The following is a 17,866-nucleotide window of genomic DNA, read 5'->3' on the forward strand; positions in this document are numbered from 1 at the left end:
CCCAGAGTTATCATGTAAACTTTATTTTGGATATTATGGACTGAATCACATTTGTAAGATATTGGAATTTACATTACAGCAGCTCTGAATGCTCCCACTTCCTCTGTTTGCCGAGAGACCTAGATTGTATATTGAAGACACTTGATAACATTTTAGGGATTTCTATTGCCCTGCAGTTTCTCTTTTCAGCAGAGGCGTGGGAGTTGCTGATGTCCTCAGTACAGACGAAATACAACTGTAATAACCATGTAAGTAGTATGAAATAGTGCCACAACACTGAAACAAGTCAACAGACTCAACACTTCAGCTACAGGAGTTTCCAGCTACTGGAAATGGAACTCCAGTAGAATGTACTAGAAACAGACATTTGAGACGTGATCCAGTCTGCTGCAGGTGCAGTGAACACTATTTGCTCTCTTTACACATGTACATAGGCAGTGCATGAGGCCACTGGAGTGAAGGAAGCGTGTGTCTGAGCATGTCTCCCTACGCCCATCCAACCTCCCTCCCCCCAACCCCCCGTGGTGCAAGTAACTTGTGCTATGGAACAAAAATAATTTGTACTGAAGTGAGAGAAAGAGACCTGGATGAGGACGGGGAAGCATGCATAGACCCAAGGAGGCACGCATTTATCTTGACGGGGGAAGGGGAGGAAAACAAAGCTGTAATAAGGCCTCTCCCTCTGTACATGGATGCTGCACCTGCCATGAAATGGATTGTGCCCTTGAAATCTTACAGTAAGCATGCTTCCGAACTCATTACAACTGCTGAACTTTAACTTCGTAATTTAACCTACTTGCTATGTTGTTTTATTTATATCTGCTGTGAATCCACATTGAGTGGAGTGATTGCATAAAAGGGGTATATAAATAAACCTGATTTGAGAACAGAACTAGCATGGAAATCACGACTTGAAAAATTAAAAAAATAATCCTTTGAAAATGCTCTTACCCACAGAGTTTAACTTTGGGACTTCCCATGATTTTTCCAGTCCGGACTTGCCTATCCTAGGGAATGTTACAGATCATTTCCTCTGTTGAGAAAAGTATCAGCCTATGCTACATGGACTCTAGGCCGTTCCGAAAGTCTAGATTCTCACAACCCTTCAAATGCCTGGGGCCAAACCACATCCTGTGCTAATATTATACTGCCAAACCCAATTGTTAAAAAAGTATCCATGAGCTTTTACTGTAGCACTTTTAATATTCCTTACCTTTTGTTTTTTAAGAAACCATGCTTCCAAATTCTGGAAGCAAATTCTTTTATAACTGCCTTCATTAAGGAGGTGGAATAATAATAAACACTGTTACTAATGCAAAAGGAATGGCAGGTCTAAGCAAATCATTCCTTACTGGTTGATATCAAATCTACACTAAATCCACATAGAAATAAGGTCAGAGTCTATACTGGTGGGCAATATAAAGGCCCCCTTCACTGGGCAAGAGTAAGTAGCAACCCATGCCGAGATGAGGAAAATGAAAAGCATGCTAGAATTCATAGAGGGATTATTGTCACTATTGAATGTGATGGAGCCCTGGACCTTGAACACATGATAGTCAACTTTGGCGACCACATCATATTCTTTGGGGGAATGGGAGAGAAATGGGATGCAATACAGACTGCATCTTCCACAGCCACCAAACACCTACACAGAGGAGTTGCTAGGATTAGCTTGCTATCTCTTCTAAAGTCAGCCAACAAGATAATGATCATATATAAAGGGTGTGTACCTAGAGACGTGAAGGCCAGGAAAAAACCCAGAAAAAATGGGGGGGGGGGCACACCAGAAAAATATCAGAAAAATGGTTTTCCTCCTGAATTTTTCTGTTCCTCCACCTAGGTCTTCCCGCAAGCCTTCACATCTCTATCTGTACCCAGAATTAACAACATATCCTGGCAGCTCAAAAGAACAGCAGTTAACACCACACAAATCTTTACATCCAGAGTTATCCGTTCATGGATAAGTGTGTTATACCATAGAATGTACAGAAAGAAATGTGAAGGGACACTAGATTATCCCACATGGAGAAGGTCTTTGCTCCGTGGCTTAGGGCATAAGATTTGGTGTGCCTAGGGAACTGTAGTGGGTAAAGTCTCAGCAAGCCTACAGACTGATTCTTATGAAGGCCTAGAAGGTTCATACAATATTGGACAGGAAGATACATGTCACTGAGATGAACACAGAAGCCCAGCCTAGCTCAGATGCCTTAAATGTCTCCTGAGCAGTACCAGACAGATAGGTTGGGCAGAAAGAGACCAAGTGCAAAGGCTACAATTCAGCATCACAGTCTGTAACTTCAAGACACCTTTGTTTTGTATGCTTAAAGAACCATTAGAAAGTAGATGATCCAGAAATAGCATTTCACTTGCTAGACTAGAGATGCATCAGTCTCCTCTCCTTTCAAAACCAAGACATCTTGGATCGCACCAAAAACATTTACTCTGATTTCAGTTTTCAAAAATAGTTCCCTAAAATCACCCACCTGCTTGCTTTTTTCCCCTTTGGGGGCACTGGAAAGAGAACCAGCCCCCAGGGCTATGTTGCATAGAAAAGCGAGTGAAACGGTCAAGAGTTCTTGGCAGAAAGGTGCACATTGGGAAGAGGCTTGCAGTGATCACTGCTTCCTCTTTATCATGAAACAATTCAGTTTCCTTTCTCATGGAAATACATGAAAGGAGCAAGGCCGGTCATATTAAGTTAAGGTGGACTGAGTAATAGAAGGAGCAGTGTCAAGGTCAAAGTGAGTGAGGAAAGCTGAGCTCCAGAATATACAGAATTCGAAAATGATTTTTGATTGTGCATCAAAACCTCTGGCTGTATCTTCTTCTCCTCAGGTTCCTAGAAAGGCACCAAGATAGAGAAAGAGAGAGAGAAGTGAATTTATGATCAGTTCAATCTGAGCCCCCCCTCCTCCCGCCCCCTGCAGGATGTCCCTCCTTCTCAGCTTTTTCTGGGCACCTCCCTTGGGTTAAAGGTGACAGCCTCCTTGTTCAACCTTCTCTCACAATACAATGCACTTAACTGACAACCGTGATATGCAAACCATTTTTTAAGACAAATAACATCTCTCTAGCTGTGTGTTGAACTGGTACAATTGTTCATACCCAATGCACTTTTGCAGTAAGAACTGTGCTGGTGCCATCTCCCTGGATGTTTAGAGAAGATGTATATTGCAGTTGCTCCTGACCCTCTGTAGTCATCTGGTTTAGATTCATCTGAGACTGGATTGCACTTTCTGTAAAGTAAAGAATGCACAGGAAAAGATTGTGAGAGGATCTGAATCTATACATACAGTCATGGTACAAATTCTGGGCCAAGGGGTGAGTGCTCTGGTCTTTGGGCTACAAATGTGCTTAACTAGATAAATTATTTTAAGATATTCCAGCACCGGTCCCTGACAAGGCTCTGAGCACTGACCAAGCAGGTTTTTCTCTGTTCTGCTATGGCTCTATAGACATCTACAGTTTGGTCTTTCGGAAGTGCACTATTGCTTGGGCATATTGTCAATTAATCCGTTGGAGATCAACAAGGTAGTAGTATCCTGTTCCCCCCTTCATGGATCACTGCCTTGTTGTGGCGAAGGGGCTTGCGTAACTCAGTGAAGCCATAAGCTATGCTGTGCAGGGCCACCCAAGACGGACAGGTCATGGCAGAGAGTTCTGACAAAATGTGGTCCACTGGAGAAGGAAATGGCAACCCACTCCAGTATTCTTGCCAAGAAAACCCCATGGAACGTATCACAAGGCTAAAAGATATGACGCCGGAAGATGAGCCCCTCAGGTCGGAAGGTGTCCAATATATTACTGGGGAAGAGCAGAGGGTATTTCCAAGTAGCACCAGAAAGAGTGAAGTGGCTGGGCCAAAGCCGAAAGGACACTCAGCTGTGGATGTGTCTGGTGGTGAAAAGAAAATCCGATGCTGTAAAGAACAATATTGTTTAGGAACCTGGAATGTCAGATCAATGAATCAAGGTAAGCTGGACGTGGTCAAACATGAGATGGCAAGATTGAACATAGACATCTTGGGAATCAGCGAACTAAAATGGACAGGAATGGGCGAATTTAATTCAGGTGACCATCATATCTACTATTGTGGGCAAGAATCCCTTAGAAGAAATGGAGTAGCACTCACAGTCAACAAAAGGGTGGGAAAAGCAGTACTGGGGTACAATCTTAAAAATGATAGAATGATCTCAGTACGAATCCAAGGCAAACCATTCAACATCACAGTAATTCAAGTCTATGCCCCAACCACTGATGCCGAAGAAGCTGAGGTTGATTGGTTCTATGAAGACCTACAACACCTTCTAGAACTAACACCAAAAAAAGATGTCCTCTTCATCATAGGGGACTGGAATGCTAAAGTCAGAAGTCAAGAAATCACCGGGATAACAGGCAGGCATGGCCTTGGTGTACAAAATGAAGCAGGACAAAAGCTAATAGAGTTTTGCCAAGAGAACACGCTGATCATAGCAAACACTCTTTTCCAACAGCACAAGAGACGACTCTACACATGGACATCACCAGATGGTCAGTATCGAAATCAGATTGATTATGTCCTTTGCAGCCAAAGATGGAGAAGCTCCATACAGTCAGTAAAAACAAGACCTGGAGCTGACTGTGGCTCAGATCATGAGCTGCTTCTTGCAAAATTTCGGCTGAAATTGAAGAATGTGGGGAAAACCACTAAACCATTCAGGTATGACCTAAATCATATCCCTTCTGAATACACAGTGGAGGTGAGGAATAGATTTCAGGGATTAGACCTGATAGACAGAGTGCCTGAGGAACTATGGACGGAGGTCCGTAACATTGTTCAGGAGGCAGCAACGAAATCTATCCCATAGAAAAAGAAATGCAAGAAAGCCAAGTGGCTGTCTGATGAGGCTTTACAAGTAGCTGAGGAAAGAAGGGAAGCAAAAAGCAAGGGAGAAAGGGGAAGATATATCCAACTGAATGCAGAGTTCCAGAGAATAGCAAGGAGAGACAAGAAGGCCTGCTTAAATGAACAATGCAAGGAAATCAAGGAAAACAACAGAATGGGAAAGACTAGAGATCTCTTCAAGAAAAGTGGAGATCTCAAGGGAATGTTTTGTGCAAAGACGGGCATGATAAAGGACAAAGAAGGCAGGGACCTCACAGAAGCAGATGAGATTAAGAAGAGATGGAAAGAATACACAGAAGAACTATACAGGAAAGATCTTAATGTCCTTGACAGCCATGATAGTAATGTCCTTGATAGCCATGATAGTGCGGTCACTGAACTTGAGCCGGACATCCTCGAGAGTGAAGTCAAGTGGGCCTTAGGAAGCATTAGTAACAACAAAGCTAGCGGAGATGACAGTATTCCAGCCGAGCTATTTAAAATCCTAAAAGATGATGCTGTTAAAGTGCTGCATTCAATATGCCAACAAATTTGGAACACTCAGCAATGGCCGCAAGACTGGAAAAGGTCAGTTTACATTCCAATTCCAAAGAAGGACAACGCCAAAGAGTGTTCAAACTACCGCACAATTGCGCTCATTTCACATGCCAGCAAGGTGATGCTCAAAATCCTACAAGCTAGGCTTCAGCAGTATGCGAACCGAGAACTACCGGAAGTACAAGCTGGGTTTCGAAGAGGCAGAGGAACTAGAGATCAAATCGCCAACATTCGCTGCATCATGGAGAAAGCAAGAGAATTCCAGAAAAACGTCTATTTCTGCTTCATTGACTACGCTAAAGCCTTTGATTGTGTGGATCACAACAAACTGTGGCAAATTCTTAAAGTGATGGGAGTACCAGACCACCTTACCTGTCTCCTGAGAAACCTGTACGAGGGTCAAGAAGGAACAGTAAGAACCAGACATGGAACAACCGAGTGGTTCCAAATTGGGAAAGGAGTACGACAAGGCTGCATATTGTCACCCTGCTTATTTAACTTATATGCAGAGTACATCATGAGAAATGCCGGGTTGGATGAATCAGAGGTCGGAATTAAGATTGCTGGGAGAATTATCAACAACCTCCGATATGCAGACGATACCACCCTAATGGCAGAAAGTGAAGAGGATCTCAAGAGCCTCTTGTTGAGGGTGAAAGAGGAGAGTGCAAAAGCTGGTTTGAAACTCAACATTAAAAAAACGAAGATCATGGCATCTGGCCCTATCACTTCCTGGCATATAGAAGGGGAAGAATTGGAAGCAGTGACAGATTTTACTTTCTTGGGCTCCAAGATCACTGCAGACGGTGACTGTAGCCATGAAATTAAAAGACGCTTGCTCCTTGGGAGGAAAGCTATGGCAAACCTAGACAGCATAGTAAGAAGCAGAGACATCACCTTGCCGACAAAGGTCCGTCTAATCAAAGCTATGGTTTTCCCAGTAGTAATGTATGGCTGTGAGAGCTGGACTATAAGGAAGGCTGAGCGCCGAAGAATTGATGCTTTCGAACTGTGGTGCTGGAGAAGACTCTTACGAGTCCCCTGGACTGCAAGGAGGTCAAATCAGTCCATCCTAAAGGAAATCAACCCTGAGTGCTCATTGGAAGGACAGATACTGAAGCTGAAGCTCCAATATTTTGGCCACCTAATGTGAAGAGAAAACTCTCTGGAAAAGACCCTGATGCTGGGAAAGGCAAAAGGAGAAGGGGATGGCAGAGGATGAGATGGTTAGATAGCATCACCGATGCAATGAATATGAACCTGAGCACGCTCCGGGAGAGTGCGCAGGACAGGAAGGCCTGGAGTGCTATGGTCCATGGGGTCACAAAGAGTTGGACACGACTGAACGACTGAACAACAACAACAGTATCCAGTTCCAGTTCAATCTTACAATGCACTTCAGATTTCAGTATTTACCCAAGCTGGGTTTTTTTCCAGGCAGTGGCAGAATGTGCAGCACAGACCAGCAAATGTTCGCAAGGGTAAGGAAAGCCATAGGGAAGAAGCATGTCTGGTTACCTAACCTCTGACCAAACGCTCTCCTCCCCAAAGGGGAGAAGTGTGTGTAGTAACAGCAGTGACTAAACCTTAACTGAGGGGGCACAAAAAACTTCTCCATAAATAAAATCATATAGATAAAAAGGTGAGATATTAAACATTTAAATTGACAAGTTTGGCCCTTTACTTGATGTCCCATAGAAGCCTTTACAATCTTAAAATATCTAAATTTTAACAAAATGTAAAGACCCTGATGCTGGGAAAGATTGAAGGCAAAAGGAGAAGGGGACGGCAGAGGATGAGATGGCTAGATAGCATCACCGATGCAATGAATATGAACTTGAGTCTCGAGCACACTCCGGGAGACAGCGGAGGACAGGAAGGCCTGGTGTGCTATGGTCCATGGAGTCACGAAGAGTCGGACACAACTTAACGACTGAACAACAACCACAAACATTTTAAGAGATATGTTGGCAATGATAGATGAAGAGGGGAAGCCTTGGACACAGTTGTTGCCCACAGCTGATTTTATTCTCTCTTAATCAGAAGGATCAAGGAGCTGATGCTATACTCTATTGGACTAGTTAGAACAATCAAAACTATGAAAGCTGAAGAAATTAATTAATAACATAAAAACCCAATAAACAACCTGCTGGATCAGAATAAAAGGTCAATCTAGTTCGGCATTTTGTTTCCAAAATAGGCCAGCTACATGCCTCTGGAAAATTTACAAGAGGGCATGAAGGCAACAGCTTAATGCTCGTTTTGTTTGTTCCCCTGACATTTCATAAACAGACTGTAAACATGGAGGTTGCATTTAGCTATCATGACAAACAGCAGTTGATAAGACGTGTCCTCAGTGGGTTTCTCCATATCTTTTAAAAACCCATAATCAGTGGCTGTCGCCACCTCGACCTCTTTGGAAGAAAGGCAGATTATAAATGTAATGCATACATACAGTCTAGTAGCTGTGATTAGTAAAAAAAAAAAAAAAGTTCAGTGGTGAATTTCGTAAGTTAATTACACATTGTATGCAGAAGTGTTTTCTTTAGTCTGTGTTGAATCTACTGCCAATCAATTTCATTGGGCAACTGAATTCTAGTATTATGGCGGAGTAAGAAAAATTGGACTAGATCAGCTTCCCCCAACTTGGTGATATCTGGATGTTTTGGACTACAATTCCCATCAGCGCAAGCCACCATGGCCAGTGGTCAGAGGTTATGGGAGTTGTCATCCAAAACATTTGGAGGCTGGGCTAGCTGGCCCAATGGTCATATGCACTTACTGAGGCATCTGTTGCTGGCAAATGAGCTGAGGATCCGGTCACAATCCTCCTCCTGATTGCCACTGTTCTTGCAGGAGCACCACAGCGTGACCTCGACACTGGAATTACTGATGTAATTGGGGGTCATGGGTGTACCTATTTCAAGTTCCAAAAAGACAGAGTCAAGAATGTGTTCATATAGAATTCCAACAAGTCTAAGGAGACTAGATCCAGTACAAAACCAGAATCTGCTACGCGGCACAGAATTCAGCATCCTGACAATCTCAATCTTTTTTTAAGTTTAACAAAACACAAGTTTCTGTCTGTCATGTTTAGTGGAGGAAAACCTGACCCCCCGCTTTCATTCCCTGTCATCTCATTCCATGCCAAAATATTCATAATGATTTGGAAAAGCTGAATACTGGAAGCAGAATAAGTTACATGCACATGCTTAATTTTGAATAAATATACTTAATCTGTATTATTTATTATGTTTGCAAAAGGTTTTCTTTGCACAGAATGAATATGGATCTACATATAACCCTGCATTCATCACACCATGTGATACATCTCAAAGTCCATCCCTTCACTGGGTCTATAGAGCCTTTCGTCAGGCCTTAACAGGCTCATTCCATGCAGATTGCAGACACTGTGTAGCTAAATGCTTTGCTCTGAAAGTGTCCCGCACTTTCCTGGGAAGAAAAGAGGCTGGGCTTCATAGAATCATAGAATAGTAGGGTTGGAAGGGGCCTACAAGGCCATCGAGTCCAACTCCCTGCTCAATGTAGGAATCCAAGTCAGAGCATCCCTGACAGATGGCTGTCCAGCCTCGTCTTGAATGCCTCCAGTGTGGGAGAGCCCACCAGTATGCTTAGACAATCCCACTTATGGACTCTCCCCAAACACAATGTAGGTGCAGGCACAACTTAGGTTTGTAATAATGATTAGTAAAAAAGGGAAATTCTAGACACACAAAACTAAAGCTACAATCCTACGCATACTGATCTGGGACCCATTGAAATAGGTGAAGTTACTCTGAAACGCAGACACACACTCCCTCTATAGCGATTTATGCTTTTCCTTTAGCTTTCTTTAGCTACCTTTTCCTCAGACAGATTTCAATCCATACAGTGTGATGGTGGTGGCACAGGCAACAGCAACCCATGGGTGGGGACATCCTGTATCTAGGACCTAGGGATTACTAATTTATATACTGTTAAAAATGACCATAAGAACGTAAGTATTGTCTTGCTGTATTGCATCAAAAGATCTATTTAGCCCAGCACTCTGTCGCTAGAGCCAGCCAGGTGCTTCACAAACATGATCCAATGGTGGTGGTGATCCTATTTTTGTCCCTGGCATCTGATCATCAAAGTATACTGCCTCTAGTCATGCAGATCATTATGGCTATTATCATGGTTAATAACCATCTAACACAAGGAATTAACAGTAGTGCTGCTCTTCCAACTTCAGAGCAAAGGCAAAAATGGAATAGTATTCAGCCACATACTTGGCCACATGACACAGATCAGGGGTGAACAACACATGGCCTATGGGAAATATGCAGCCCCCACCCCAGCTTTTTTTTGTCCCCCCCCCCCACTAAATTTGTGACAGAAATTCAGCAGCACAACAACCAAAAAGGGCTTAGTTTTCCTTGAGTCAGCCCTTTTTGGCTACTGCACTGTTGAATTTTGGTGGCAACTTCGGCAGCAGGAGGCAGGGATGTGGCCCCTGATGAGTTTGGGGGGAGGGGAACTGGCCCCCAATGTTGCCAACCCCTGACCAAGCCTTCAGCAGCTTTGGGTGTTTCTTACAATATGACTGAAGGCCACAGTCAGAGCAGTTCACACCTCCTTCCCTTTCTCTATTCCATGCACCTTATTTAAAAGGAATAACATTTGATAGCTTCCCCCCTAGGCCGGGCTAATGGCATACCCCATATCAAATGTCCCAAGGAATTCCTCTGGGCCCAACACATACCAACCATCCCCATGTAAGCCTCCAGGCATGCAGCATGGTTGTGCTGAGAGCAGCCATCTGAGGATGCTGCTGAAGGCTTGCATTGTTCTTGGAAGTCAGCCAGCCGGGATCTGGTGGAAAACAACAACTATCAGAACATGGGCTTCCTTTTCTCACCTCACAGCATGTTTTACTCATTTGTCCTGTATTTAATAGAGTAAACCAAAGCCACGTTTTACATAGAGCCAAACTGATAGCCCGTAGCTTGGACATCGCCTCCCAAAGGAATGTTATCTGGCCTCTGGTGGTCCTACCAAAAATGCATTCAAGCTGTACAAAACAGATACCCCACAATTTATTATTACATCTCTCGTGTATGTAAAATGAAAATATGCATATTAAGCATATGCACTCCGTAATTGCAAAGCCCTTACTGCTACACAGTGGCCAACTTTATGAGGGAGCTGACCACCCCTGGCCTGCAGACAACTGTCCAGATGATAAAATGGCTCCCAAGAATGCAGGAATTGTCAATCTCTGATTTAGGTGATGCTTCAACTGACTTGCTCTTTTACAAATCTACAGATTGCATCTTAAGATTAGTTTTTATATAGCGCAGCACTACATACATTTTAGTTATTCCTCTGCACAGAGGAGTGCTTTATTTGCTTATTTTCTTACTTCAAGTGTATGGTACACATTAGGTTCCAGCTACCCATCTGCCATAAAATTCACCATGATACTCATCCCAATGCCCCTGGTGCCAGACCTACTTGCAGAAATTGTCCTTTAGGCATGAGTCCAGGAGGAGGAGGCAGTTTGGTTTGCTGCTGCTCTGGAAAGAGCACTCCGGGACAATGGTGTTCCAGCGTCGCTCTCCACAAACCTCATCTTGACAAGGGCAGAAGAGGAGCCTCTTGGTGAAATCCAAACCAACCCTCTCAAAGAAGACCCTGAGTCCGTGGTGGCATTTGCGCTGATCACAGGGGTAGTCTGCACTGCAGATCTTGGCATAGCGTGAACGCAGACGCATGCACCTGTGGTCCAAGTGGCAAATGTTCGTGGCTTCCAGGCAGGGATTTGTGCTATCTCCAGCTATATACGAGCCTACAAAGCCACAAAAACACAAGGAGAATATAGCCAACTCCAGAAACAATTTCCGAGAGGAGGATTAAATGCTCAGAGAAGACAATCAAGCCATCTCCAACTTCACTCCATGGAGATTCATTCCTCCCCCATTTACTTCACCTTCCTTTGTTATTTATCCTGTGTCCAATTTTAGATGCTAAGCTCTTTGGGGCAGGGGCTTGTCCTCTCGTACTCTGTAAAGCACTATGCACACTGATAGTGCTAGCTGAATAAATAACGAAATCAAGAAAAACAGAATAGGAAGGAATATTTGAAATAATTTCCCCCCAAATCTATATTTCTTGCGAGTATCTGGAAGAAAGCAGGTTCAGCAAAGTTTCTTTAGTCCTTAGCAGCGTTGACAGTAAGCTAAACAAGACTTGCCTAGGTTAAAATTGACAGACCCAGCAGAAGGACGTGTCTAGACTTCTGTGACTAGCTCGAGGGCTTTTGGGAGTGATCATATCAGCCCCTCATTTCAACCGGTGACCAGGACCTTGACAGGAGGACTGCCAGCTAAGATGAAGATGATAGATCAAATGGAGTAATGGGCCACTATTTAGCATAAAGTTAACCAGTTTTAGTAAAAAATCTAGCAGCTTTAAGTTATTAGGATACAATATATTTTTGTACTTTATCATTGACACTGGGTCACTGGAATTAAAGGAAGGCAGCAATGATAATACTGTGTTGTGAGACTATCCACTAGATTGGTGTCAAAGAAATCTTACTTCTCCGCCATCACTGCCCCTTCAGTTCTGCCCCTTTAATTCTGTAACCTAGTCTAGTCACTTCCTATATGAACAATGGGGATCACTGGATCACCCTGCTGTCTCTCATGCTGACACCCCCCTTCTCTGTTCCACATATCTGCTTCTGACTTTCTAGCATTAGTGTGCTTTAAGGTACCCTGAACATTTAATTGCCTGTAAAACAATTCATTCCCCACCCAAATTCTCCTTAGTGTGTAGCTCTGAAGGAAAAGGAAAGAAGCCACATATACAAGGTCTTGGTATAATCAGGGATGGGGAACATGTGGCCTTCCAGATGTTGCTAGACTGCATCTCCCATAATCCTTTACTATTGAATATGCTGCCTACAGCTAACGGGAGTTGCAGTCCACCAACATCTGGCGGGCCCCACATTCCCCACTCCTGGCATAAGCTCTACCTGAGACTTGGTACTTGTTGTACAGCTTGTCGTACTTGGTCTTCGAAGACTCTTCATTTGATATATCTTCATAGGGAGATGTCTCCAAAGAAAAGTCAGCTGTGCAAGATAAAATAATACATTATTGTCTTTTGTGTGTATCTAACTGTTCCCAGGTGCTCAAGACAGAAGGCAACTTTAAGGACTAAATTGTTTTCTCATCCCAGTAAAATGTCTCATTCACTGTTATAGAGTTGATGGGGGGCGGGGGAATTGATTTGTCTGACATTACCCCCCCTTCTCCTCAAATCCCTTCCTAGACTTGCTAACTCTCCTATTTTGAGCAAGACGAACTGGGTTTTAGGGGTAGCTTCTTTTCTTCTTGTAGCTGATCCTCAACTTTATCTTTGCTCTCCTCAGGTTAACCTTAACTGAGTATTCCTAAACAATGTTATGGTCAAAGGTAGGATTTCCAGAAGCTGAGCTTGTTAGATCACAGTGAAGTGTTTGCAAGAGAGCTCACTGGCAAGCTTTGCAATGGTTCAGCTGATTTGCAAATTAATCAAGAAACTTTGCTAAGCTTGAGCAATGCAGCAGTACAGTTTAACAAAGTTTCTTAATTAACTCTTAGCTCCTTAAGTTTTTGGGGAGAGGGGGTGTACAGCAGCTAAGCAGGGACGCTCATTTACAGAGAGCACAGAAGAATCATGCTTAAATCTACTGTTCAGTCTAAAACCAAACAGTATGAGGCATCTTAACATTCTCTGTCTTAAGCATGCTTTATGGAATAACATCAGTCTAAATATGTAAATACAGATCCTGATTTTCTTGGCTTTTCTTCAATTATGGTCAAAGCAGTAAGCACAGCATGTGAGGTTACTGTGTCTTAGGAGAGAAGCCTAAACCTCCCTTTTCTGAACTTTCAAAACCTGGTAAAAAACCCTCTTTCCTTTGTGATCCCATATGGCAAGGTCTGCTTAGCATTCTGTGTACCTACAAGTGTGTGGCATTGCATAAAATTTGGCATGGGCTCTGGAATCTTAAGAATTTCAGATTTCTTAAAAAGAACCATTTCTTGTTCTCATGGTTGTAGAGGCATTTTTTGTACACAAGTTGGGACAAGTAAGACATCATGATTCGGATGCCAAGTGGCAACGCTGTGAAGGTGCCTGTGTCTTTAAAAGCTCCTCATCTCCATGGAAGCTTGCACTACATCCCTTATGCAGATATATCTTGGCCTTGTAGGCCCCTTCTAACCCTACTATTCTATGATGATATCCAGTGGCCTGCAGAGATGTAAATGCCATTTATTTGTGCCTGTTTAAACTACTGGTATATGTCTGTTCATGGGTGTAAGACTCAAACAGGAAAAATTGTGCCCTGCTTCTTCTTTTGTCGGTCTCTCTCCCCCTTGATTATCACTTGAGTAGGAGGAGACAGACAATAAATGCTTTCACAAAGACAAAGAACTGGGTTCTAAAGGTAAGGAGATTTCTCCAGCTAGCAGCCTGCCAAGCCTAATCTTGACAGGGAACAACCAGGATGGGAGGACAGTCATTTTTGCTCTCTGTCACCAATACTCCTTGAGAAGTATGGCTGGAGAGGTAAAGGGGGAAGGAGAGCCTCTTTCCTCCCCCACCCCAGCCCAATATGCCTCCCCTACAAAGTCCTGGGGAGAGAGGCACATCGAAGGAGGGTACAGTCTTTTCCTCTATCTGCAGTGCCCTCCCTCTGCCACTGATCTTCCTTAACTTGGCGGATCCATCCTAGCGGGGGCAGATGAAAAAGAGGACACAGCTCCTGCACTTTTCATAGTTGTGTAGAAGGGGGAATTTCAGCAGGTGTAGCTTGCCACTCTAATCTATCTGCCAACCAGCAACCTGAAGATAGCGGACAGAAGCACGGTGTTTCCTTAGAACAAGGGTGGGCAACACATGGCCCACAGGCTGCATGCAGTCCCTGCTGCCCCTGCCGAATTTGGCAGTGGTGAAAAATATGTATATTTCACACACACACACACACACACGGAAATGATAAATTTAGCACTACAGAATGCTAAAAGCGTCAACTTTTGTAAACAAGCTAAACGTTACCCTTTTAGCGCTCCATAGTGCTACAGAATACAGCAAACAGCCATAAAAAATGGGGGCGGGGAGGATGGCGCGTTGGGGGAGGTGGCCTGGTGGGCAAAAAAGTCCCCGAAAAATGCCCCTGAACCTGCTGTAGTTTCCCACCCCAGCTGTAGAGCTTCTCAATACAAAGACATTGTGGGATGCAGCAGTCTTGTGGCAGTAGCAGATCACTATAGAGTAGAACACTGCAAGTAGGCTGCTGAAAGTCTGCTTACCTGGGGCAGCAACGGATTATTTTGCCCACCAATACCAAGGCAGCGGAAGACAGAAGGACTCAGCAGATGCCGCTGGTCCCACAAGAAACCCAGGAATTCCCTGAGCAGGCTAGTGGCTGAAGCAGCTATTTCAGCCCCCAGGCCTGGGCTAGTGACCTAGGGTGCTCTCTCCAGGCCTAAGGCTCTAGTACTCACCCAGTTGTCAAGCTTTGATGTTGCCTTTGGAGGACATGGGCAGATGCAACCAACCACAGCCTCGAGAGTTTTAGCTGGAGGACAAAATGGGTGACAAACCAGCTCCTCCCCCTCCAACCTAATCTACCTGAACCCTCCACACACACTAGTTCTGGCTGCTGGGACAGTCCTGATGGTCTGAGGCTGTGGCCATTTCAGGGGTGGGGTGGGGGGTCAACTGCTTCCCCAACTATTTTTGTGTGAACATTTTGAGCTTATGGGGCCAATCCCAGTGCACTGGGCCTGGGCTGGCAAGCCCCACAATATGCTGTTGGGTTAACTCTGGGTTGTTTAACTCCTAACCAGAGTGTCCAAGTTTGGACATCATGCTAACAACCTGGAACGGGGCGATCGTAGGTTGTTAATTGAAAGCAGAAGCGACAAGTGTGGCAGAGGCAGCGTGCTTACTCGCTCCCACTAGATTTCGTCAAACCTAGGATCTTAATTAACCCAGAATTGCCGTTATGTTGAAACCACATTGATAGGTTCCCAATGCTTTTCTATTCCTTCTGTCAGATATATGGATCTCATCTATGGGAGGATCCAGAGCTCAGTGCTTCACATGCAGAAGATCCTAGGTTCAACCCCCAGCATCTCTAGTTAAAAGAGTCTCAAGAAGCACAGCTAGGAGAGGCCCCTGACTGACACCCTGGGGAGCTGCTGCCAGTCAGCGTAGCGTAGACAATAGTTGTTCTTGCTATCAGCCCCAAGGATTCTCTTCTCCCAGGACTTCAGGTATTGTTTGGGGGAGGGGGTCCTCAAAACTACTATTCCTCTCTTCCCCCCTACCAGAGATATTACAATATGAAGAGTGACCAATCTCACCTTGTGCTAAAGTAGAATGGACAGTCCAATATATACGCAGGCACCGTTTCTGCTTCCGTGAGCGTCGGTGACACTTGCATTCCTGAAAATAACTGTTTCTAATAATTGTTTCTGCCTCTTGGCATCTGTTTTTGACTTCATGGTGCAGAAGGACAGAATTGCTCTTAGCAAGGGATGGAGAACAGTTTTGCAGGGTCTGATAAGTGGCATTGCAGGCAGGGTCAGCCACACAAAGATTCTCAGCTGTTATGCAGTTGTTCGGCTGTTCAAGGGACAGATCAAGGAGGCCTCCTGTTCAAGTAGAGAAAGCATGTTAGCATTTCACACATTCATACTATAGTCACTTTCTCATCTCATAATGCAGATTTCCAAAGAAGCATTCAGAAGCTCATGCACTTTTAGGGTGCTTCCAGACAGAGGGCTCCTACTGCTACTAATGAGAAGGCATTGTGCAGCTATTCCGTCTTTTTCTCCTAAATGGATTTTCTGCAGTAAGTGAAAAGACAGAAGCAGTAGGAAAACATGGGAGGGTTATGAGTGGAAGATGATGACACCTAGAGCCCCCGCTTCCCCACAACATTTTGTAAACAAGGCAGGGCAATTGCATGATAAAAGACTCATCTGGAAAGACCCGTATTGTCAGTGAATCAATCTGGAATATTGACAGTGCTTTGATATTGGGCTGGTTCGCATGACACGACAGCCAGCTGTGGGCTATTTAACCCATGGTGAGGCGGCGGCACATGCAACTGCCATTGTGCATGTCCAACAGCTGCTCAGGCATTGTTATATCATGCGAACCCGGCAAGCATGGGTTAGAACAGACCATGGGTTATGCAAGAGTTGTTTAACCCTCGTAGAACCCCCGCTCACTGGATCTGCACGACATGGCCCCACAGTTTGTCATGGTTTAAATGACCCACAACTAGCTGCGCTGTGCAAACCAGGTCATTGTCACAGTCAATTAACGTGAATTAGAAGCACCATCCATCAGTTTCAAAAGCATTCTGAAAACCATTAAATGTGGATTCATTCACATGTATACTATATGTATCCTTTTGTTCATATGGTCAGGGTGATAAAATTGACATTAGTGTGAATTTTATTTTACTAATACAGTGTATGTTTATGGAATAGTTTTTACAACCCTACATTTATCTACATCTTGCACTCATAATTGCTAGCAAGTAAGGATTAAATGCTTTTTGGAAGAGAGAAAAATGCTCACATTTTTAACCATGCTGCCATGAACAAGAGAGTCTAAAGTCTTTTTTTTAAGCAGCAGCATCTAATTGACGTAGAACTATGAACTGGTCTTGAATTCAGGTGGAATCAATTTCTTCGTGAAAAAAATGGGTATCTCCTATGGCAGAAGCATGGTGGGGAATATGAACCTTCCATCCATTTCTGTTTTGACAGTCTGCTCTAAAGTCATGTCCTTGTACTGTGCCTGCGTTGACAATTGCAGACAGAATTCCTGGTGTCATATTTGGCACCTGACAATAGCCACAAATGCAAAGAGAAAAGTCACTGGAAAAGACCCTGATGCTGGGAAAGATTGAAGGCAAAAGGAGAAGGGGATGGTAGAGGATGAGATGGCTAGATAGCATCACCGATGCAATGAATATGAACTTGAGCACACTCCGGGAGACAGCAGAGGACAGGAAGGCCTGGCGTGCTATGGTCCATGGGGTCACCAAGAGTCGGACACGACTTAACGACTGAACAACAACAACAATAGCTACAAAAACATGAATTTATGTCAGGTAAAGCCTAAAGTTACTATAGTGGTCTCTGCATTTAAATGTGAGCCAAAAGGAGGAAGGGAGCAAACTGAAGCATCCTTGAAGGGCAGTCATTCTTAACTGTTCTTGGGAAATGACAGTTGCAGAGATAAAACTCATGGATTTCTATCACATACAGCCTTGGCCCCATTCTTGGGTGTTCGTGTTCCTGCCTACCATCTCTCATTTTTTCACTGTGCTCCTGATTTACATTTAGAGTTTGCCTTTGCATATTGATTCTCATCCTTTATTAT

The 17,866-nt window shown here is 44.0% G+C and overlaps 1 protein-coding gene across 1 annotated transcript in view; it reads right to left on the reverse strand.

The window, feature by feature from the left end:
- The window catches only part of GFRA3 (GDNF family receptor alpha 3), a 25,454-nt gene continuing 7,588 nt past the window's right edge, over window positions 1-17,866 (reverse strand). The window contains exons 2-8 of the mRNA XM_084839483.1: window positions 15,829-16,119; window positions 12,444-12,542; window positions 10,919-11,252; window positions 10,167-10,276; window positions 8,205-8,339; window positions 3,106-3,236; window positions 1-2,839 (exon numbers count right to left, since the gene is read on the reverse strand). Of these exons, the coding sequence (XP_084695609.1) occupies window positions 2,699-2,839; window positions 3,106-3,236; window positions 8,205-8,339; window positions 10,167-10,276; window positions 10,919-11,252; window positions 12,444-12,542; window positions 15,829-16,119 (1,241 nt within the window). The 3' untranslated portion in view covers window positions 1-2,698. The remainder of the gene's footprint in view (window positions 2,840-3,105; window positions 3,237-8,204; window positions 8,340-10,166; window positions 10,277-10,918; window positions 11,253-12,443; window positions 12,543-15,828; window positions 16,120-17,866) is intronic.

Source organism: Heloderma suspectum, chromosome 2, assembly GCF_057233095.1.
Source record: "Heloderma suspectum isolate Gila_16-S chromosome 2, 16-S_ref, whole genome shotgun sequence".
Lineage (NCBI taxonomy): Eukaryota > Metazoa > Chordata > Lepidosauria > Squamata > Helodermatidae > Heloderma > Heloderma suspectum.